The sequence below is a fragment of the Mytilus galloprovincialis genome, chromosome 3 (genome assembly GCF_965363235.1).
Source record: "Mytilus galloprovincialis chromosome 3, xbMytGall1.hap1.1, whole genome shotgun sequence".
In the NCBI taxonomy this organism is placed as follows: Eukaryota; Metazoa; Mollusca; class Bivalvia; order Mytilida; family Mytilidae; genus Mytilus; species Mytilus galloprovincialis.
Window position 1 is genome coordinate 40813879 of NC_134840.1, and position 25549 is coordinate 40839427.

The window sequence follows — 25549 nt, forward strand, 5'->3', positions numbered from 1 at the left end:
GCACTTAGGAAGCTGTCAAAAGATTTCAAGACCCCTTTAAATATAATTGACCGTATTTTGAGTTATAGCCGGTGAAGTTTTCTATAATTTGTTATAATTTGTCCCAAAAGTAGTACAACACACTGTAAAAATATTATTGATAAAGCGCTGGTAGAATTTGTTTAATTTTCTTTTATTTTCTAAAAGAAATGCACTACGAAATAACTTTGTACTTGGATCAGACATACATTGTATGATATTGATTTAAACATCTAAGTTGCTTTTTGTTTGCTTATTTGAAATAAACTGAGGCAATATTTAAGGGAAGTGACTCAACTTTATTATTTCGGACTGCACTAATTCGTGATAAAATCACTATATATATACTTCACACTCCTCGAAATGAAGAGTTTTCTACCTGTTTAATATAGAAGACACCACCTCTACACCACATTCTGAAGTCCTTGTTTTATATCTAATGATTTCACATGTCTACTGCATTGTTTAATATTGTATCTTATATAACAAGAACAAGACCTGTTAGGATTCATTTCAACAATATTATACAGATACATAGATTACACATGCACAACTCTTTATTCAAATTTATGACAAAATAATTTACCCAGAACGTGAAGAATTAAAATTATGATCGTTTTAAACGAAAGTAAGTTAAAATGACAAAAATACAAGTAAACTGCCAAAACTCTTGTAAAAGATAGATGAAAGATACAAAAAGACCATTAAAACTCATTACTCGAAATCAAACGGAAACCGCTATAACAAAAAACGAAAGAACGACTAAATAAGAAAAACAACAGTTAAACTACACACAACATAGAATAATAAAGAATGAACAACACGAATCCAACTAATTAAAAAAAAATTAAGTGGGGATGATAGTATGTGCTCAGTCAGGGTAAGAAAATCCTGCTCCACACTCTGCGCCTGTTTTGTTGCTCATGTCATTACAAACCCACCGATAAGTATAATAAGGTATGTCGCATGTACTCATTAAACAGCTGTAATCGATTACAAATTGTTGAGTAAACATTGTAATCATTAATTACGATTATGAATATATGTTTACATATTATATCATTTAATCAATTACTTTTCGGAATACCCTGTACTATAAATCCCGATTGCTATTGGCCAAAATATGCTCAAATCCATGGAAAGAGAACAGGATTGCGGTTTCCAAAATGAAACATTTCCATCCTCTGTGAAACAGATATTTTATAACGGTCAACCAACTCGTGATGGCGTGGAAGGAATGCTTTGAACTTAACCGCTTGGAACTCTTGGTTAAGTAGCTTCCTGGTGAGCAGCTGTTCATAGATTAACTCATGGTAGGAAATACAGTCTTTGGAATATCGTACCATATTATGATATACATTTGTATATATATATAATACTCAATATGCAGGCGTTGTAGAATGTTGCTAGGTTTCGCTAACTATAAAACCAGGTTCAATCCACCATTTTCTACATTTGAAAATGCCTGTACCAAGTCAGGAATATGACAGTTCTTGTACATTCGTTTTTTATGCGTTTTGTTATTTGATTTTGCCATGTCATTATGGACTCTTTCCGAATTGATTTTCCTCGGAGTTCATTTTATTGTTATTTTACTTTTTGCTACATAGAAAATTTATGAAAAGTTCATAACTGGGAAAATAACATTATCGCTATTGTCGTAATGAGTTGTCAATTGACCCAAAGATGTAAGAGAAGATATCACTTAGAATTAACTGTATATGTTTAATCTTATATTTCATGTTCATGCGTTCATTATAGTCACAAAATTAAGATATATTTAGTGAGAGGGCATCATTTATGAAGAAGAAGTTTAAAGATAATGTTAGCTTCTTATCATTCTTTATGAGAAGCTCCTGTATGAAGTCAGCTTCATACGAATAAAGATTCGAGAAGATGTGCACAGTTCATACCCATGTCAATGCCGATTGTTTGTTAAAATACACGTCATCAAAACGCGACAAATATGTTGTCTATTAAGAAATCAGGCATCTTTTTGTTGTAATAAGGTTTAATGTTTACAAATTACGATTTATCCCTCCCTGAGACAAGATACTAGTACCTATATTTGCCATTATTTTTTAAGAAAACAATGCAGGATCAACTGTTTCGATTTTTCTTTCCGTTTGGAGAGAGGAAAACAAAATGTCAAATGTTTTAAATACTATTGCAAGAGGAAAAAAAATTTGATTGTAATATGTAATGACATGGACTTTTTATAAAGCCCCTGGTTATCTCTAATAACTTTAAATAAAATTCATCAAAATGGGTCTTGATAAAAACATTTCCATCAAGGGAAACTGTTCCCTTGAAAAGTAAATTAAAAAAAAAAACATTTTTTTAAGAATTAATAAACGTACCATTGTTGTTTCCCTACAACCTTGATCGGAAGTGCTATGTTTAAAGATTTTATCTTGTAATGTTGAAGCACTTTATATAGTCATTCGATGACTGTAAATTTCACTGATATGTACAGCCCGTAACAGAGTAGTGATCGAATTCGCGTTTCTTTACCGTCAGAATAAGTTACGTTATTGACAAACTTATTTCAGAAGTGACATAATTTAATTTTCTTCATCGACAAAATATTTCATGTCCAACGTGTAAGTTTCCATTGTTTAAGTCGAAGTTTTTTTAACACAGTAAAACATTTTTTATAATCAACCTCTGTCATTGGCATTTTCATTTTAACGGTAAAGGATCAACTTAATACGGGATCTCCGAAATTTCTATCATTTGTTACGAGGAAACAGTTCGACGAGTGCATCAATGTTACAGTAGTCTGTTTACTGTAAGTTACTAAGCTTGGTCCGATTCATCTGTCATTTGTGGAAACTAATTCACCACTTTCTGAGACATTCATTTTTATTTCACCTACAGACATGGAGCTACATTTGTAACTAAAGGAAAACTTTCAAATTAAAGAAATTTGACATGATATACTGAAACTTTCTTATAATCAATTAAACGACTGCTTTTCTTAGATATGTGATTTTTCATGGTCAAACTTTTACATTGTTAACAGAGATTTTTTATTGTAAAAAAAATGGTGTTTTTTAAAGAAATCAACATTCAAAATTTAGAACCTTATGAACATGTACAGGAAGCTGAATTATTGCACATCTATGTACTACTTAAAATTGTATTTCGATCTGTTGCGTCCTTAAAATGTTCTGACCGTCCTAAGATGCAATGTACGGAAATGTTTCGGTAAATTAAATTCAAATCCGAATTGAATTTTTATGACACACGAAAAGAGAATCCAGAATCTCTTGATGACCAAACGTATGTACACGTTGGGGCGATTTAGAACTTTTCAGAAGGAGTGAGATTCCACCCTTGTTGAAAGCCTTGTGGAGACCTCTAGATTTTTAAATTCCCTCCGTTTTTCTCATGGATGGAATGTGATCTCTCTGTAAATTACCCCATATCTTTTCATTTTCCTATTTACCGAAGGTTCCATATGAAAACAATATTCTGACCCTGATTTTGACTTAAAAAATCTGCTGCCTCAATATTTTGTCATATGAAAAAAAAATTGTCAACAAAATTTTCCTGTATATGTAATAGAAAACAGAGAAAATGTGTCTATGAGACACAGATGCCCCCGCCAAACAGGAAATAGACCAATGACAGACCTGAAAAGGGGAGACACGGTACAATTCACCTTGATAAAGCTTCAGACCAAATATCAAACCAATCCGACATACACAAGTCGATATATATTTTGACAAAAAAAAATATAGACCGGACGTACAGACGTACAGACAAGGGTAAATCTTAATGCCCCGTCGCCTAAAGGCGGGGGCATAAAAATCTGACCAGCGAAGCGGTTATTAAAATATTCTGAGATATATAACTATATACCCTCCCCCTTTTCCCCTCCTGAAAATCAAATGTTTCGTGCCTTAGCAGATGTGTGTTAGCACTAAGTTGTTCAATTAACGCGGTTAAGCAGAGATGTATGACTGTGTATTTCGACAAAAATTGGTAAATTAACACCAGAGATTCCTTCGTTTGATCGAAGAGTTTTCTTGCCTCAAGCTGAATAATTCACACCGTTCTACATGAAAAAAAAATTTAAAAACCAAAGTTCCGGCGACCTTTTCTACGTCCTAAATTTCGAGACCTGACAATCCGTGACATTAAAATTCCACTTTACCAACAAAAAGATAATCACAGCTTTATTTCTTGATAAAGGGTCTCTGGTAATAATGATACGAAGTCGGAATTAACTCAGGTTTTAAGAAAAACATACGTGTACATTCTGGATTTCAAAAGTAAGAATTTTTGACAACATTTTTGGCCTTGGATAGTGCCCATGTTCAGAAAAGAAGGTCAGATGTTAAACTAATATAATAAAATACCAGTCCTCCCTTTTGTGAATACATATGAGAAAACATTTCAAAGTTATTGATTGCATTCAAATCCATCACACATACGGTACACATTGTAGCCCGAAAAAATAAAGGACTTCATTCCTATCAAACACCTTTTTAATTGTTTATTTACCAGTATATTTCTTTTAGTTTTGGGTAAAATTGTAAAGGAAATAATACTATCAAGACGTCCTCCATAAATCTTTTTTTTTCTGTTCTGACTTTGAAGAAATGACTACTTTTCGCACAATCGAAATGGTGCATGGACATATTTTGTTTCATATTATTAGAATTATTTTCAATATTATCGGTATTAAACTTGATTTTCGACACATGAAAGTTTGTCAGACAGCATTGTCAATCTTTTTAACGTTAAAGTACCAATAGTTCGGTCACTACTCAATTAAGTTTGTCGATAACGTAGCTAATTTTGACGGTAAAGAAACATCAATTCGATCACTTCTCTGTTACGGGCTGTAGTTTTACTTTGAACTGATTGAACTGAACCAAAATTAAAATATAAAAAATAAAATTAAAATGTTTAACAAAAATAAACAACATTTTTAATTTTACCTACACTTTCTTAACTCTTGAAGTAGTAAATAGTCATTTGGTGGCTGTATCTTGAACTGATATTTTTGTTGCTTTGAACTAATTGAAATTATTAATAATAAGAATGTAATAAGGAAAAATAATGATGTAAAACAAAAATTAACAAACGATTTACTTTAAGCGTTAAAATAACTAATTTTGCTTCCTTAAAACATGATAGATTTGAAGTGCACGGTACAAAGATATTAAACCAGTGGAAAACCTTGGAGAACTTAAAACAGTCATTTGGTGGCCGTTAATTGCACTGCTGTGTATTTTTGCTTTGAACTTATTGAAGTGCATTATAGTAAAAAATATTGTTTAACTATGAAAGTTAGATCGTTTGTATTGTGTTCGATGTATTCACCTGGGTGTATTGAATTAAAATATTACAGCAGATAATGTTTGATACATGTAGTATAATAGGTTTATCCGTGACATCAACATAATCAAACAATGCATTGGTCTGACGTAATATATCTTGTAAAAAATGAAATTATTTAATTCAGTGAGTATATATTTATGTATAATAAATAGAGAGGGACATGCCTTAACAACAAATCCACTCCACAGCTGCTAGACAGCAGATGGTACAAAATGACAAAATATTCTTTTACGAACTGTAACTCAATTTAGTACATTTTGTGTACACGTTCCGACTTTCGTTTCTGTATAATTCATTTTTTATATGAAAAGATTGTTGAACAGTCAAAAAGTCCCAACCTACAGGGTTAAAGTAGTTGCTGAACAATTCTTTCCTTTAGATTGGTTGACGTCAAAGGCTAGCGAACGGTCCGAACCTGCCAGATTTTGTATAAGAGTGTTCTTCTCGATGAATGACTTATAGTTTAGACCTTCATCAGGCCGACTACTTACCAATGGCTTGGAATATATATATATATATATATATATGGAGGCATGCTCACACGCGTCAGAACTATAACTACCAGTTTTCGATGCTGTGTTTTTCTCTTGTTTATTATCGGGGATCATTTATATCTTGCTACTAGCATTTGGTTTCGTTTTTTTTTTATCATTTTGAAGACTTAGAGGCGATCTGTAGTTGTATAAAAAATTCATGGTCTTTGATCTTTCGGTGGACATATTTTCAGAGGTGATCATACAATATCTGCTGATTTCTATAGGGGTAAAATTAATAATAATCGAAGAATGTAAAACAGTAAATAATATCAAGGACATGCCATTACCTCCAGTAACGTAACTATGGTGCACCGGTAAGGTTTCGTCTAAACATTAAACAATATATTAGTAATCTAGTATATGATTTAGTGTGGAGATCTTAGCACTTTGGAAGCTGTTTACTAATTTCTGATAAAAGGGGTGTTGATTAACCTCCAGGGACATAACGTATTGTGCACTGGGAAGCTTTTATCGTGGTACTTGATAACATACATGTATATACCAAGATGCGGCATTCAGAATAGTATTACAGATATTTAACAATCATAAATAGGGACAGAAAGGGCATACTCGAATGGACAAGCATACAGAGCAGTGAAAATGTTCTTGTCATACTTATCGAAGAAATAAATGGTCAAGGGGTTGGGAAATGAAAATAAAAGGAAACAGGGTAGGATATTAGAAGACAAGATCTTTTCAAAAGGCTTGATCAGCACGTTTAAAAAAGGGGAAGAGTGCGTAAGAATATCTGAGATATTCAACAGTTTTTATTTGAGACAGAGGAAAATTACCCACAAAGACAACAATTGGTATGATAGAAAGGTAAAGTAATGTATGTCAAGAATATATTAGTTTTAGGGGTTACATAAAAAATGTTCTACAAACTCAATTACTCCACATTGGGGTCATGAGTCAAATTCAAAAGTATGCGACAGTTCGTCTTTGAATAAAGCATATATGTGCCAAATATCAAACTATAATAATTATGATAAATGGGTAGAATAGTAAACCAGAAAAGACAATATCAAAAATAAAGATTATTTGACCTTCAAATCAAAGGTTGAGGTCACAAGAAGGTCATTTAGATACGTGTCACAACTATTCAGTGAAAGTTAAAGGGAATTTCCAAAAAAATCTTTTCCACATGTTATTGAAAAAAAAATCTCGGTGTCTTATACACTGCAGAAAATTTGAACTTGAAAAGGTACATATGATTAATGAAATAACGTCTATTTCAAAAGAAACTAATAGCCGCCAGATCTGAGCATTTAAACGATTTTTACCGTGTTATACAACGGTATTACATTTCTTAACCTTTTACAACCAATCATTAAATACTAGTAGTCCCAATTGTTTTACTCTTGGGTCTGCTTTCAGTCAAAATGCTGGTGTTATACACTTAAATTGTAGAAATAAAAATATTTTAAATTAACGGAGTTTAACTCCGTGCATATATTTGCACTATAAATTATGTACAAAAACATCACATGGTATAATTAATACTGTGCACAAGGACAACATCTGACACTGCAGGGATTCCAATTGTCAAACAAGACACAGTCTGCACCAATTATAATTTCGGCAACAAAGAGGCATTCCGAATAGCAGTGTTATTAACAGTTTTACATCGTCATAGTCATCTACAAAATTAATTTCATTTAAATGCTATCATAACTGATTAACAATAATCACATAGGATATCACAGTAAAATCTTATTTGCACACATCCCGAATTATGCGTTGCTTGTAACATATGTACAATGAGCACGATTTAAGCTTTAACTTGATCTTGATTTAAGCTTTCACTTGACCTTCCTTTGATGGGTGTTGTTTCATCCATTTTTTCATTTTTCTAGCGCTTACCATTTCAACTGATCGGTCGGTTACAGTACCTTCGATCAAGCACTCTTTAGAACCATTTATTTTATTTTGGTCATTTTCAAACCCACTCCATCGTCCTAAACTACTCTCTTTTTCAGGCATTGTATTTTCATAACTCTCGGAATTAGATTTTTGAAACTTTTTCTTCTTTTTATTTTTTGCTCTTGAAACATTGTCTACGTTTCGCATTGGCAACAATAAAGCGTGAGTTTGTTGTTGTTCATGGTTTATTGTTTCTTTAGTACTGTCCTGAAACGATTCTGTTCTTCGTAAACTATATACGTAACCATTTTCTTTGTCCGGTTTCCATTTATTCGATAAACTCGAATTTCTTGGAGATATTGGTAAACTAGAAGCGTTTCTAAAAATACTTGGTAATTTAACATTGTCTTCTTCGTTTTCCCGTTGGGGAAAATGATTATAGACTCTATTTTCTATGAATGAATCCGTTCTATCATTATTTATAGAATCTGATCTAGCTAATCCTATATTTGATGGACAGCTCGGAGATCTACAAATTGAGCGTCGGCTCGGTTTGCTATCTCTTGAGAACTGACGAGATCCAAGTGTACTTGTAGGACTTGATATACTCGAAATACTCCTTGATTTAGTACGCTCGATTGTTGGAAGTTTAAACACCGGACTTGCACATGTCTCCTCATTATCTCGATCACTATCTGGTTTACGGTAAGAGTCTGTACTCTTCTCTAATTCATGTTCATTACTAGAAGTGCTCAATTTCTGGCGGTTCGAAATAGGCGGAAAACATTTTTTTTCTTGCTTAGAAAGAGACGACATTTTTGCAAACACAAACTTAGATGTTCAATTCAAGCAATCATTTCATTCATAAAATCATTCTCTCGACTCCTAAAATGGAAAATAATAAATAATTAACAGATCAGATTGCTACGCTGGAAAGAAGATGAATTAAAAATAAATGACTTCTTCGCGTGGGATAATTCCTTTCAGACAAACCTTAATGCGTGTATATTATAATATATTCCCATGTGTCGGTACAATGTTCTAAGAAGAAGGAAGTGAATATCAGCTACAATTGGACAGCAGATACTTAAAGTACATAGACATGAAGGGACTATACAGACAGTTAACATTCACTCCCTGAGGTCAGTCGACCTGTCAGTCAGTATCTTACTTTGTTAAAAATGGTATGCAATTTGATTATTAATGGAGAGACAGTTACATATTTGTAGGTGTCCAGCCCTTTTCAATCTAATTCAAAACCCGATCTCGCATCGCTCGCGTTTTCTTATACATTTGTATAATATCCCGACATATCAAAAACGGGAACCATGCTAGATCAAGTTTTAATTAGATCAAGCCATTTTCTTTGAATATTACCTCTATATAATGTTCATAAAAAAATCAAACGAACTTGTCAAAATTTGTGATAAACGATTTTTAAATACATCATTAATAGTAAATTGCTCCTCATTTATTGTCATTTTTTTGTACAATAATGATTTATGGAAAATTCCCATAATAAAAATATTATGACTTTTCATTTCGGTATTATATTTCCATTTTTATGACTATTATCATTAAAATTTAAAAAAGTAAGAGTGCATACGGACATCAGAAAATAAATCTAGCACAAGTGTGTTTTAACGTATCCGTGAAATGATTTTATAAAATAATGACATACACAAATACAATTTATTTTAAATATTTAATATGTGTTCAATATTTACTTCAGCATTAATCAATTGCTCATTTTAAAAAGTTTTTCAAAATTATTCAAAAGATGAAACAAAAACACAATTTGACCAAAACATATAATTAGTAAAAAAAACTTCACCTTCATTCGGTATTTCTCAATGTTTGGTCCTAAAATCTATTTAAGATATAGTATCAACAATATGTAGGTTTAATAATTCTTTTCTAGATTTAAACTTCTTTGACATAAATCGGATTTCTCTATGCTAGGATTGTCCAGATTTGATAGAATTAGTATTGTTAATATCCATTGGTCCCGAATTAATGCCTTGGACATTTTAAATAGATATCGTGGGTCAATAACAGAAAAAAACATAAATATTTGATCAGCCACAAATGTTCACACTTTACATTATGTTATACGTTCATGGGTTTAATATGTGTATGTTTAATTGTTAAATTTATTTGATATACTTAATGCCATTTGAAGACACTTTAAACGTATGGGTTTACACTCTTAAAAAACTATTTCGTTCGTATCCACTAACCTCGACGTATACTTGTTAAAATACTGACAACCGTTCAGTTTATTCCTTAATAGTTATCCCATAAGGACGCGGTGTGTCAGTGTAAGATCACCCCGATGGCCGGAGGCCAGAGGGTGATCTAACACTGACACACCAAGTCCGAGTGGGATAACTATTTTACATCCCAGCTCTTTTAGATTAGACGAAAAAACATTTACAATTCATAAAATCTAGTTTAGAACGCCACACAACCATTATAATATACTTTATATATTACTATATGATGTATACCCTTTATGACCCCCGAACCCGATGAGTAGATATCAAACAATGTCAACTCGCCCCACTTGCCTATCGGCCCACACTATATCGCCACTTTATAAAAAAAATCTCCCCACTCTTGTTTACCGAATCGCCCACTTTTAAAAAAGTGTAAAATCAAATTGAACAATCAGTCTGACAACTCACTTATTAACGAAAAGGGTTAAAACCCCACCGAATAAAGGTCTGCCAACTCGCCCCACTTATAAAAAGATCTTGCTTCCTTTAAGTATGATAAATTACTGGAAATTCATATCCAGTCGCCCTGGTGTAGTGGTATGTTTCTTGGCTTGATATGCTATAGGTCTTGAGTTCGAATCTCAGCATATCCACTGGATTTTTTCTACGTGAATTTTGGTAGATAGTCTATTCCGTATAATTGATTATAAGTTTTATAGTGGATTTGACATTCCCGCCAAAATGATACAGAACAAAGGAAAGCATGCACAACAAAGAAACTCAAACTGGGGTGATCTGGTTGGTACGATCCGGCTCAGATCACCCCTGTTAGAACAAAGGAGCTGGGATGTAAAATTGGAGAATAATTAAATGCATACCTATAATGACAAAAGAAATAGCCCTACTCAACAAATTTTTATAGATTATTTTTTGTTGTACTGTTTCATCACTGATCCAGGTTAAAGAGAGCTCAAACCTCTCCAACTCGCTATATGTGTCTATCCTAAGTCAGGACTCTGTAATTTCGTGGAAATCGGGAATGTGTCAAAGAGACAACCCGACCAAAGAAAAGAAAACAACCGAAGGCCACCTATGTGTCTTTGATACGTTGAGAAAATCCTGCACCCAGAGGCGTGCTTCAGCTGACCCCTAAATAAACATATGTACTAGTTCAGTGATAATGGATGCCATACTAAACTCCGAAATGTTTAAAAGAAAGTAAAATTAAAATCATTCAAGAATAACAAAGGCCAGAGACTCCAGACTTGGGACAGGCGCAAAAGTGCGGCGGGGTTAAACATGTTTTTTGAGGTCTCAATCCTCCCCCTACACCTCTAGCAAATGTAGAAGAAGAAAAAAAACCAAGCACACAGCAATAAGCACGGTAAAATTCAGTTTAAAAAAGTCCGAGTGCGAATGCGATGTCAGAATATGTAATAAAAGAAACTAAACAAAATGACAATGATACATAAATTAATAAAGGACTACTAGCAGTTCCAGACCTCAATCAAACTGACTGTTTGTCAATAAATCAGGTCATTAGTTTTCTCGTTTTTTTTTTTAAATTGGCCATTTCGTGGCCTTTTATAACAAAGCCCATACCGCATAGTCACCTATAAAAGGCCCCGAATCACAAAAGTAAAACATTGTTTGGTTGCTGTATTATTAGCGTAATCATTACATCCACTTAAGTAAGAAAATTTGAAAGCAAAAAGAAAACGAAATTTGAGCGAGACGTCCATGATGCAGATATGCAATGACACAACAATACAAAACATACCACAACTAGTTTTTTTTTTTTTTTTTTTTTTTAAAGTCATAACTTTTTTTACACTACAAATGTTCAGATTCGCTAAGGGGACGACCATTTGATATTCTGGGGGGGGGGGGGGGGGGAGGGTGGAGGATTTGTTTTGAATCGGTTATTTATTTTTGTAAACTAAGAGGACATGTTATCTATTTTCTGCACTATTGAAGCAAGATTTTTCATTTTCATTAAAGCGAGGGACTGATTATTTATTTTCACAACTATATTTATAATATTTGAAAACATACAATTTTTAAATTATTTGTTCCCCCCAGAATATCAAATGGTCGTCCCCTTACAATATTAGTTCTTTATCTACACTCAGCCACAAAATAGGTATAACATGAAGACAAATTTCAATCCTAACCTAATAAAAGGCAATAAACAGGAAAATAATTACAAAAATGTTCATTTATGAAATTATAAAACGTTTATGTATCTAATCAAATGATTACTATGTGCTTCTTGGGCGCAGTATCGTATTGTCATTTCAATTAATGAGTCTTCTAAAAGCTAGCCAAAATTGCCACATTGAAGTTCCAATATCAAAATTCATGACAAATAACAGTTACAGTCTTATATTGATTATATGTTTGAAGCCTACATTCAGATACAATTGTATGATAGACGGAATGAAAATAAATTCATCACTATTACAGGACGAGACCTAAATGTTTTAATTCCAAAATTTGCATTTCTAGTATAATTTTTTGTCTTGCCTCTTTTTGTTATATTCTACTTCTCCATTCTGCTTTTATAATTATCTATGCATCTGGTTATTTTTTCATCAAAGCACCGTATGGCCTGGGTCTGAGTGGAAATTAGGAAAAACAGTTGTTTGGACCAATGAGAGAAAAATTTTTTCGCAGAAAATAAGAATAAAAAAAAACCATACACTGATTTATTGTTGAATTTGGAATGGTTCTCTAAGAGCATGAAATATGTGTAGCTTTATGTCTGTCATTTGGTATATCGAGGTTAATTGGAATCGATCTTTATTAGGCCAGATGAAATTAAATTCAGTATTTTTTACATAAACAATATTGATAAAAAAGTGACGTTCGTCATCATTTACTTTGTTAAACTGTTTTCTAATTTTTCAACAAAAAGAGCGTTATATTTGATCTGTATAAACAATTATCTCGTGAAGTACTTTTAAACGGGTCTAGACATAGTAGTTCGTGGTAATAAAATACTTCCGATTTTTAAAAGATGAAATCAAATTAATGGTTTGGAAATGCGATTGTTAAAATGGCAAACAAAACTTACCTGACAATATTCCAATAATTTTTTAATAGAAAGGGTCAATATCAGCCAAACACACGCCTTCGCAGTAATTAACAGGGTTATACAGTTTTCCATAAGTGATTTTGGTAATTTGTTTGTTCGTTTACTCTTTACTGATTCTTTGATAATAAAATTTAAATTACCATCGAGAGATAATTTTACAAAATCACATTCATAGTTGAAACTTGGTTCATTGTATGGTATAAAACTGGACCTAGGTTTTGACCACCACTGTTGTAAAAATACCCTCCTTTGTTCACTGAATCCATTCAGTAAAGAACTTTCATCCCATGCATTAGCGTGTACATTTGATATAAAACAAAAATGAACTCCGTTTCAATGTTATGACTTTATTTAATTAACTTGGTAGAGGCAATCTATATTTCTTTTATCATTATCTTGATATTAATAAGAACTTTTAAGTTTCATTCAAAATATCAAGCAGAAACTTTTTGCATCACAATCTGTTCGTTTGGTTTTCAAACACAACTTGCCGTAAAAAAATGTTAACAAACCATAAACTATTACAGAATAATAGAAATTAAAAAAATCATGTGTATATTTGACTAAAAGAAAGGAATATACTTCTTACCTTAATATAAGAATAACCTAGATATTATAATCCACTAACGTTCAGGTGAGCCGTGTAAGGTTATGAAATCAACTATTTCAATTTGTTTGCTTGAAAATTTTAATATATTTACTTATAACAGGCCACCTCGAATATAATTTGTCATCGCATATTAACATTTTATCAGGTATTTAAAGTATAAACTTAATATTTTAAGACGATTGTTATGTAAAAACAGAAACCAGTGGATTAACAAGTGTAATTTATTGAATCTAGTATATAAATGCTGCCATTTAACTCATAGAACTGAAGTAGCCACAAAATCAGTTCATTAAAATTTCATCCTTAAATTGAGAAGACATTTTAATCAAAAGCTTGATACTGTTAAATTTAATCTCCTATTTACTACGTCTGCGTGAAAAATCAAGGTATAAACAGAACAATTTTCTATTTACAATACATGTATGAAATGGTATACCGATTTACACTATCCTAATTATATGAAACCATTTCCATAAAACAGGCAAATTTCTACACAAAGACCCGCCACTTCCGGTTTATGTTTGAAGACTTATAACTTGTTTTATAAAATATGTACATAGAAGAAAAACGGATTTTAATATTCATGCTTTTAAAACATGTAATATACTGTACAGTAACATTTTCCGATGCAATAACGTGTGTTCCATAGAGTTTTTATTTAAAATAGTAACAACAATAGAAGTGATAATACTAATAATATAACTGTTTGTTCAGAATTTTTCACTTTTCAAGTCATATTTCTTAGGCCTACTAATAAGGGTTTTTGGTTTCCTTTTCTCCTTTGAAAGCACCAGTCTAGCTGACACTGTCTAGCTGACACTCCAGTTTCTCCATACCCATCAAATTGTACTCTATGATCTTTCTTAGTTTTCTTATTATACTTTAATAATTTAATTTTGGATGTAACGCGTCTTCTGATTGGCTGACGTTATTTTGTTATGAGCCCATAGACATGTGACCGTGACGTCATCAACGTTTTTTCATGGATTTCTACGGTTTAAAATGGAATTTAGAATTAAATTATAAGAAATGACTGTAATATTTTTTCTGTCTATTCGAAATAACATAAAAAATGTGGTGCACACTGTTAAATAACCCGCTACGCGCGTTATTCAGTGTGCACCAAATTTTTTATGTTATTTCTTCATAGACAGAAAAAATATTACAGTCATTCCTTAAAGAATTGTTCTTTAAAATAGTAAAATTGGTTGTAAGTTTTTTGTTATTAAGTCGATACCAATGCATATCGGGTGATTGTCATAATCATTTCCTTCCACGGTAACTAATGTACAAACACCGAAAACGGACAATTGGTGTGTTTGATATATCATATTCATATCGAGGTAAATTTATGAAATTCATTCAAGTAAGACATACAAGTAGGATGCTTCGGATTTATACCTAGTTTGTAATTCAGTACACCAGCCTTTATTTGTGATAAGTTACCGCTCATAAGAAGCATTTTCTCTTTCTGTAAATAACACATCTTCAATTTAATAGACTTAGTTACTGATATTTAGGAACAAAACAACAAAGGAATATTGAACGTAACTTTTTTTAATTGTGTGACATTGACATGTAATAAATGTTTGAAACAAGGATAAACTAATCTGTAATTGTCTGATTTTGGCATCTTTACAAGTTGTCTATGGCCCTAGTTTGTTGTAGCAAAGCTTTTACTCTTAGGATTTTCTTAAGATACTTAGTATTTTAAATAGACCTATGAATGTGTTTAAGGATTTAGTAAATCTAGATAAAGCTAGAAAATGACAGGATAGGATTGAATAATAGACTCGTTGACCTATTCCAGAAATTAAAACAAGACTAGTTAGGGTTGAACTCATTGACCTACTCTAGAAAAAAAGTACAAGGGTTTCCTTTGAAATGCTATACTTTTTGGCTTTCATTCAAAATATGAGAGAGAAAGTTAAAAGTTCTTCACACTAGTACAAATGTGTATATTAAATTACTCATAATATACTAAACAAATGTATTTAATTAGACAAAAGCATCTGACAATATGTCAATCAAACAGCAACCCAATGACAAAAACAAATAATTTGAACTAATTTGAATAGAGAAGCTCTTCATCGAAGGCCTTTAAACATTAAAGTAGCATTATAGAAATGATGAGCAATTACAAAATTAGCAAAAAGAGATTTTAGTTGTGAATGAAAATAAATACATATGTGAGAGTGATCAATGAAGGTGCAAAAGATTTAGACGAGCGACACAGAGCCCTGTGTTTATCATCCGTAATAGATTCAGACGAGCGACACAGAGCCCTGTGTTTATCATCCGTAATAGATTCAGACGAGCGACACAGAGCCCTGTGTTTATCATCCGTAATAGATTCAGACGAGCGACACAGAGCCCTGTGTTTATCATCCGTAATAGATTCAGACGAGCGACACAGAGCCCTGTGTTTATCATCCGTAATAGATTCAGACGAGCGACACAGAGCCCTGTGTTTATCCGTAATAGATTCAGACGAGCGACACAGAGCCCTGTGTTTATCATCCGTAATAGATTCAGACGAGCGACACAGAGCCCTGTGTTTATCATCCGTAATAGATTCAGACGAGCGACACAGAGCCCTGTGTTTATCATCCGTAATAGATTCAGACGAGCGACACAGACCCCTGTGTTTATCATCCGTAATAGATTCAGACGAGCGACACAGAGCCCTGTGTTTATCATCCGTAATAGATTAAGACGAGCGACACAGAGTCCTGTGTTTATCATCCGTAATAGATTCAGACGAGCGACACAGACCCCTGTGTTTATCAACCGTAATAGTTTTTGATAGTGATCTTCATGAATTTCCTATACATAAATATACATCCTACTCAGTATTCCCAATTGTTGCATGTTTATATCATACAAGTATGAACTTCGCGTTGTTACATTTTAAGTGCACACATATATTTTTTTCAGAGTTTTATGCATGGAAAGTGGGCAGATAAAAGTATAATATACCTACTGAAGTGACTTTAAGTAGTTATGAAACAAAATACAATAACTGTCATATAAACATTTATTTCCACCGACATTGTAATGGATGAAAAATATCCAACAATAAAAAAAACTTTAGTATAAAGATAAAAGAATTTACTTGTTCAATTTTGATTGAGATCTTACATGTAACCATACAAGCAGTCGTGTATTGTTTGAACAAATAAATATCAATTTGTTCTCTACAGTTAATAACAGCAATATGACCACCCCTGCAGAATTATGTAATTTCAACAGTATTGAAATAAATCCATGTAATTAAGCATGGTGCTTAAAATGACAAAGTAGATTAAAATAAATTGTGCAGGTTCTTTCACAAATTTAATGGAAAAGTCATAACAAGATTAGGCATTTTGAAAAACGAAGAATAATTCGTAATTTCTTGTAAACGACACAAACTTTTACCAACATTTATCTTGGTTCTCATACAAATAGAAACGTCACTTTAAAAAAATGAGTTATATATTCAGCTTTATTGTGCTACATGTATAGGAGTTCGTTGAAATTTCTCAAGATTTTGTACAAGATTTTTCCATCCTTTGAAGCTACAAATATTATAGACATTACCAACATGGCGTATTGTATCATCTTGAATTTAAATAATAAAATTCAATTTTATTAATTTTATTTTCTTTTGTCAATGTTTCTACCCTTGTCAGAGATGGTTTGTCAGTAGCTTCTTGGTATGGGGTGTATGTTTCTAAGTTAGTTGGAATGCGCGTGTTCACAGTGACGTCTCATTGTATATGTTCGCAATATTGTCATTGCAAAAAAAAATGCACCGTAAGATGGATCTGAATAAGATCACGTCCAATGTGAAGCTGACGTTGTGCATGGACTATACAGTAATGTCAAGTCACCGATATCAGACAACTGTAAAAGTATGATTTTGTTTCAGCAGATAACGTATATTTAAGCTTGGTTTCGGCAATTGCGAGTATTCTTTCATATGGTAAATTGTTTATTGTAAATTTGTTAAGACTTATGTTTCCAATTGAATACTCAAAAATGTAAGAAAATAAAATTTTAACCAATCAAAAATCTGTTTGATACCTTGGAAATAGTGTTACGTATGAAAAAGGCAAATATAAACATTCGTTATGAAAATTGTGCAGTTCAGCAAAACATGACAAGCAAAATACAAACACATACGCACCATTCATTGGTATTATTATAATATTTATACCATAAAATGAGTCTCTTAAACCAAAAAAGAATTTCCGAAGCACGATTAGTATATTTGTGTGTGCTACGTTACTGATATTACCAAAATGGACATGAAATACCACGTGTTATTAAATGTCTGCGTATTGAATCATACATCCAAATTAGATAAATGAAGACTTTATTATATCCTACCGATTGCCATGTTTTAAATAGATTTATTTTAAATTGCTTAGTAAAATGTGAATGTTTAATATATGTGTGTTACAATGGTATTACATTGGATTATCCTGGTTTGTTTAATAATTAAAATATTGAGATTCTTTTATTATACTTTTATTGTGAAAGTTTATTTTTCAAGGTTGGGAAAACACTTTGTTGTCTGTCGTAAAATTTCAGTAACATTCTTTTATCGTCAGATTAATTTTGAATACAAATACGTATTTAATAAACTTGCACTAACTTAACATTATGTATCCATTAAAATGCATAAATATTGAAAAATTAAAGTAAAATACCGTGTAAATATACAGGCTGTGCCATCTACGGTCTTCCAGAATTTCAAAATTAAAAATAATTAAGTGAAAAAGCATGAGAAAGTGTTTCCCTTAAAATAACATGTAATCTTGATTTAAAGTGAACATAAAAACACACAGGATTCATGCGGTTAGTTACCTAATCCCGGACTTAGGGTAATTTTGTGATTCAGTGTTTTAAATAAGTAAACACAGATGCGACAGTTGAAATTGTTTATACAGTTATTTTAAAAAGTGAGTATGAAAAAATCGGAAACCTCATAAAGAACTTGTGGGTCTAGAAAACGGGCGATAAAAGCAACGACACACATGCCTGACTTGAACCGTTCCAAATGTATCAGTCACCACAATGGTCTACTTTTGGTAAATAAATACATCTTTCATGCGTGACAGAATCATTCTGGTCTTTCAAATCAAATTGTAAAAACTCATTTTACCTAATGTGAACTTATATGAAAAGAAACCCGATTAAGTTTAAATGATGCACATTTTAGATTAAGAGTTTATGGACAAACATACGTAATTACGAATTAAATATATAACACTGGACACTTTTAATTTGCAAAACACTCATTTGCAAATCCGCCGCCGCCTCAAACAAGAGCTACAATATCATGTATATAACCAAAATGTGCGGAATTACATGGGATTCAATAATTTCATTGGTTTTATACTGTTACTTTCATATTTATTTTACAATTTGAATTATAAAAACATGGGATTTTCAATATCCCATGGGACAGGGCAAAATCCCATGGGATTTACCATTATCCCATGGGATTTTGGTTAAATCCCATGGGATTTTTTTTGGTCCCATGGGATTATTGTAGTCCCATGGGATATTTGTTGTCCCATGGGACAAAAAAAATCCCATGGGACTATAATTATCCCATGGGATTTTTAATATCCAATGGGACAAAATAAAATCCTATGGGATTAAAATTATAAATATATATATATATAAATATAAAGTTATGTGTATGTTACAATGAATGCTGTTTGGTAGTAAAATGTTTTAAATGTATACGAGTTTTTTTTATATTTTTTATATATACATATATATAATTTTTTTTAAATTTTGTCACAAACATGTTTTTTATTTGTTTATATGACAATAAAGATTATTCTTATTTTGGAATATATAATAATAATATTTTACAGTCAAAGAATAAAGTCCTTTCACTGAAACAAAATGATGAAATTTCTAAATAAATGAAAAAATATTGTTTTGAAATCTTTGTCTTGTTTATTCTATTATGAAAAATAGAACTGAAAAAATATTTCATATTCTGACTGAATAGTTCACTCTTTTCATGAGGTAAGATTTTCTTTGTTATAGGTTCATTGCAATACTTGTATAGGCAAACGATTTGAATTATAATATATAACTTTGTGGTGTACATAATAGTATGCTTATATTTGCAAATTTATAATATAAACACTTTTTGTTAAAGTTTTTGCTTTCTTTATTCACAACTTGCTATGTACAATTATTCAGTCCACTATATAAGAGTGAAGTCAATAAATAATTTCATTCACTAGAATATTCCTGCAATTCTTAGACAAAACATTTTTTCAATCTGTTCTTCAAAGATCTTCCTCTGTACATCTTTATTGAATCGAGAGATTCAAATGAGAAGACAAAGCAAGTTTATTTGGACAACAACATTCTAATATCTTGTTCATTCGTTCCATCTTTCAATTGATAATTACATTGTTGTATTTATATGATCAAGTTCTTGTGCATCAATGATCGTGATGATATGACTCCTTTTTGTTTATAGTCATCATGTTGAAATTTCCTCTTTCAAATAAATGTAGGAAAAAACATGTTCCATTTCAAATTAATAAAAAAGTCGCACTATGGAGAAAAATATCAGCTTTAAGTTTTCTGTTCAGTATTGATCTGTGAATGATGACCATGAAAATCCAGATTTCTGACCTACAAATACACAAACTCAAAAATTATCAGTGAAGAGATCAATAAAATCGCTATTTTATCATGGTTTATGATTAATATGATAAAATTTCATTTAAATATTCAAGTACTAAATTACAGAAATCGCTTAAATTTTAAAATAGTTTAGTTAAAGTACAGCTTATTTAAAATTATAATAAAAAATATAGGCCACCGTTGAGTTAAATAAGATATTACATTTTTAATGCCAAAAAATGGCATTTTTGCACCAAAGGGAGATAATTTGGAGCTTTTTCAATGATATATGATATAAGTCATCTGGGGCCAAACCGAATTGATTGTTTTGAATGATTTGGTGTACCATATGATAAAGATATAAATAAATTGAGTTATGAAAAAAAAATATTAAAACATTTTTCTGAAATTGTTATACCCTAGAGCCTCCTTAAATGTCATTTGATCTCTATTGGAGAAATGTCTCATCATGCTCATTGGAAATCAGACTGCTAAGTGTTTCTTATTTTTATATCAACCCAGCCATATTATACCTGTCTAATATCAGGAGCTTGTACATAGTTCAGTGGTTGATGTTGGTTCATACCCGTCATTTTTATTTTTCATAATTTTTTGTTTTTATAAATTAGTCTGGTATATTTGACGTTTGAATTGATGCTCTGTTTCAAATTTGATTAGTGTTGACTTTTATAGATTACTATAACATGTATAGGGTATGGGTTTTCTCATTACTTACAGGTCATCAATGGCCTCTAATAAGTAATTACAATGCTTACATCCACTAAATTGAACTCTGATGGATAGTTTTCTCTTTAATCATACCACATCTTATTTTATAAATATTTAATTATTATTCAAGGACAAAATTTTTTATAACTGTGGACTTACCATTTAGGCTTTGTTGACCTCTGTAAATCTTATTTTGTTGATAATTTCTTCTGTTTATAGTTTCCCCTTTATCTTTCATGTTCTTGCCCTACACATAAAAGGGTAAACATCATTTAATGACAAAAATAACGACTACATGTATTACATAATTAGTAGGCAACTGAAAATTTGGTCTTATTTGTATATAACATCAACTTACTCATCATTCTTGCTGTTCAATATCATGAATATTATCATTATTCTATGAATATGAGGTCACAGTAAAATTAACCTTGGCAGGCAGACATCTTTTTTTATTTTATACCTTGTAGTCATTCCATACAACAAGTAGACCTATGCTTAAAAAATCTAAGGCCAAAATTAAAAATATGTTTGTTTCCCCTCTCCCCACACGGGTCAAAAATAAGCGCCCGGGTCAAAAAATTATTTTCCACAAAAAAATCGAAATTATTTTTTTCCTGAAAATAATTTGTTTCCATTTTTGGAAAGTGCTTGAAAGCAGAAGGATTGATAATCTAAATAAATACACTCAAATTGAGCACAAACAACTGATAAGTGGCCTGGACTGGACAAGTCAAACCATTCATGTGACCATGCTATGACAATCACATCCAGTTAAAAAAACCTAGAGGCTCTCAAGAGCCTGTGTCGCTCACCTGTTAATGTGTTTACTGATGTCGGCCATCTTCGTTGGTAGGCGGGGTCATTAGACACTTTTATTTTTAAATAGATACCCTAGTATTATGATTGTGGCCAAGTTTGGTTAAATTTGGCCAAGTAGTTTTAGAAATGATTTTTATACAAGTTACAAAAATGACGAAAAGTTGTTCAATATTGACTATAAAGGGCAATAACTCCTTAAGGGGTCCTCTAACAATTTTGATCATGCTGACTTATTTGTAGATCTTACTTTGCTGAACATTATTGCTGTCTACAGTTTATCTCTATCTATAATAGTATTCAAGATAATAACCAAAAACTGCAAAATTACCTTAAAATCACCAATTTTAGGGCAGCAACCCAACAACAGGTTGTCCAATTCAACTGAAAATTTGTGAGGGGATATATCTTATTTTGATGGACATTCAAATCTTGAAAGATTTGCCCTAAATGTCTTAGTTTTAAAGATATAAAGCAAAACCTGCATTTTACCACTATGTTCTAATTTTAGCCATGTCGGCCATTTTGTTTGGTAGGCTGGGTCAGCGGACACATTTTTTAAACTACAAACCACAATGATAATTGTGGCCAAGTTTGGTTAAATTTGGCAAAGTAGTTTCAGAGAAGAAGATTTTTAAAAGTTACAAAAAATGATGAAAAGTTGTTAAAAATTAACTATAAAGGGCAATAACTCCTTAAGGGGTCGACTGACAATTTTGGTCATGTTGACTTATTTGTAGGTCTTACTTTGCTGAACATTATTGCTTTTACAGTTTATCTCTATCTATAATAGTATTTAAGATAATAACCAAAAACTGCAAAATTTCCTTAAAATAACCATTTCACAGGCAGCAACCCATCAACAGGTTGTCCGATTTGTCTGAAAATTTCAGGGCAGATAGATCTTGACCTGATCAACAATTCTACCCCATGTCAGATTTGCTCTAAATGCTTTGGTTTTTGAGTTATAAGCCAAAAACTGCATTTTACCCCTATGTTCTATTTTTAGCCATGGCGGCCATCTTGGTTGGTTTGACAGGTCACGCCACACATTTTTTAAACTAGATACCCCAAGGATGATTGTGGCCAAGTTTGGTAGAATTTGGCCAAGTAGTTTCAGAGAAGAAGATTTTTGTAAAAGTTTACGGACGACGGACGCAGGACGACAGACGACGAACGCCAAGTGATGAGAAAAGCTCACTTGACCTTTCAGGTCAGGTGAGCTAAAAAAAAACCTGCCTTCCTGGTCTGTTTACAAAGGGTAGACCCGGGGGAGGGGAAACAGACATTCTTTTAAATGTGGCCTGATAAAATGACAAAACCAAGAAAACTTATCATTGACCAAAGAACAATAAAATGCGGTCATGGTTTATATATGAATCTGCCATTCAGACATGCACACCTTACAATTGTTTCATATCTACCAAATATAATCTACCTGTAACTTTAAACATATGATAAACTGACAAAACAATGCAGTGTTTCATTGACCAATGAACCATGCATGAAAATGAGGTCAAGTTCATATAAAATATGACAGACAGCTAAGTGCATCTTACAATTATTTCATTCACTAAATAAAGGGGCCTTATTGCTTACAGTATCCGGAAAATAGACCAAACCACAAAAACTAAATATTTTCAAAGTTCCTTATACCCTGCCAATTTGTTATGGTTGTGCCTGTTCCAAGTCAGGATCCGATAATTCAGTGATTGTCGTTTGTTTATGTGTAACATATCTGTTTTTCAATTTTTTTGTACATAAATTAAAGCACAATACATTTGTACATGAAACACAAAGCTCATCACTGAGATAGTAGTCTCAGATAGAGGGAGGCGGGGTCAACCAAACTCCCCTATTCAATCTGAATGCAGGACAGAAAGTCACAGTCAAAAAGTCACACACTGTCACAGGACAAAAAGTCACAATTTAGTTTTGAGATTATTTTTCTTTGAACAAGAAAACACTCTTTTTGTATTTTTCTTGAAGTTTTATACATGAACATGATGTAGCAACTTTTAAATTAAAATTTATTAAAAACAAATAAATCAGTGCATTAGGTTTGCGCACATTACCATTACATTTGCGCACAAAAATCATTACGTTTGTGTGCAGCTTTTGATTACATTTGCACGCATTTTTTAATATGTAAATATAAAAAAAAGATATAGTATGATTGCCTTTTACAGCCGACTATGCAGTATGGGCTTTACCTCGGGCTTTGCTCATTGTTGAAGGCTGTTTGGTGACCTATGGTTGTTAATGTCTGTGTCATTTTGGTCTCTTGTGGACAGTTGTCTCATTGGCAATCATACCACATCTTCTTTTTTATATTATGAACAATTTCCTAAAATTAAAAATGAATATATGTAATAAAAAGAAGATATTTCAAAATCTTTTTTCATTTATATTCAATCAATTGTCAACAAATTGTTTGTGACTTTTTGTCCTATCAACTTTGTTACTTAATGCCTGAGTTTGACATGTGTTTGACTTTTTGTCCTGTGACTTTTTGTCGGAATGTCCTGTGACTTTCTGTTCGTTTACCTTCCATCTAAATCAGTGAACTGAATAATTGTTTTTGCAGAAGTCCGGGGAGTGTTAAAAAATCACATGTGCAAGTTGAGAGTCAACACTTACACAGGGACTACACAATACTTTTTCAGAATGTCAGCAAAAAAGAATCACTGGTGACAGGGGAGTGTAACCGATGATCCTGAATCAGATAAGATTTTCCCGGTACGTCTAAACACCGCTCAGGAGGACCTCCTGGGTGCACACATGCAGGACATACAAAGTGCACTCATGGCAGACCCTATATAGTCGCCGTCGTATCTGCACACATGATGGATGTATATATTCGTTATAGATCGTCATACACTTCTCATTTTAGAGTTAAATTTGCAAGCAACCTCTTAAGATTTTAAAATAATAATGCTACTAAAAATATATTATTTCCCCCAATTTTCGCAATTTTTTCGCCATATAAAATATTTAGGCGACTGTGCTTTTAGTGAATATAAACGATTACGAGGCCTCTCGAATAAATATAAATATGAAATATACTGGAACATCGATTAGCATAGATCGAGCAGCAGAGTAAACTTCCACATAAATCTCGAAGTTATTTACGCCGGATAATATAGACTGTGCTCCTGAATAAAGTTGTCAAATACAAATACATTAATTTGTGTTTTTTACTTCTACAAGAAATTTGATTCAAATGCTAATTACGCACCATTTGCTGAGCAGAGAATCATTCTAAGCCAGGAACCGTCTATACTAACTGATAACAGTAAGAATAGAACTTGAAGTCTCTGTAAAAAGGCAGTCAATCCTAACAGAACTGTATTAACTTAATGATACATGTACATCAAGTTCCAGCACCTCACCAAGCACCCTTGCCTTGCATACTGAGATGACAAACTGGTGTGTGTCAGTATTTTAATATAAAACTGCGTAGGTTCATATCGTTTGATTCAACGTTTGTTTGGTTATTTTTTAAGGATCGTTGTAAAATTATATCTAAATCTTTGTTAAAATACGATTTTAAATTGTTCAATTCTTTCTATTTCATAATTTTGTCAAAGTCTACTTTTTAAAGTTTTAAATTTTACAGAAAAAATTAATACTAGTATTCCATTTTGATTTGAAG

The 25549-nt window shown here is 32.0% G+C and overlaps 1 protein-coding gene and 1 long non-coding RNA gene across 6 annotated transcripts in view; both read right to left on the reverse strand.

The window, feature by feature from the left end:
* Window positions 1–7330: 7330 nt before the first annotated feature.
* The window catches only part of LOC143067937 (uncharacterized), a 39109-nt gene continuing 20890 nt past the window's right edge, over window positions 7331–25549 (reverse strand). For 4 of the 5 annotated variants that reach the window (XM_076241577.1, XM_076241581.1, XM_076241578.1 and 1 more), the window contains exon 2: window positions 7331–8657. In XM_076241577.1, coding sequence (XP_076097692.1) covers window positions 7704–8588 — 885 coding nt within the window. In that variant the 5' untranslated portion in view covers window positions 8589–8657 and the 3' untranslated portion in view covers window positions 7331–7703. Of the gene's footprint in view, window positions 8658–13677; window positions 13824–25549 lie in introns of those variants that run through there. The other variant, XM_076241579.1, reaches the window with a different exon arrangement.
* On the reverse strand, window positions 19637–24899 carry LOC143067936 (uncharacterized). The gene is made up of 3 exons (XR_012976071.1): window positions 24535–24899; window positions 21235–21322; window positions 19637–20355 (listed from the first exon to the last, which is right to left on the reverse strand). It is a non-coding gene; the product is annotated as an uncharacterized LOC143067936 (long non-coding RNA).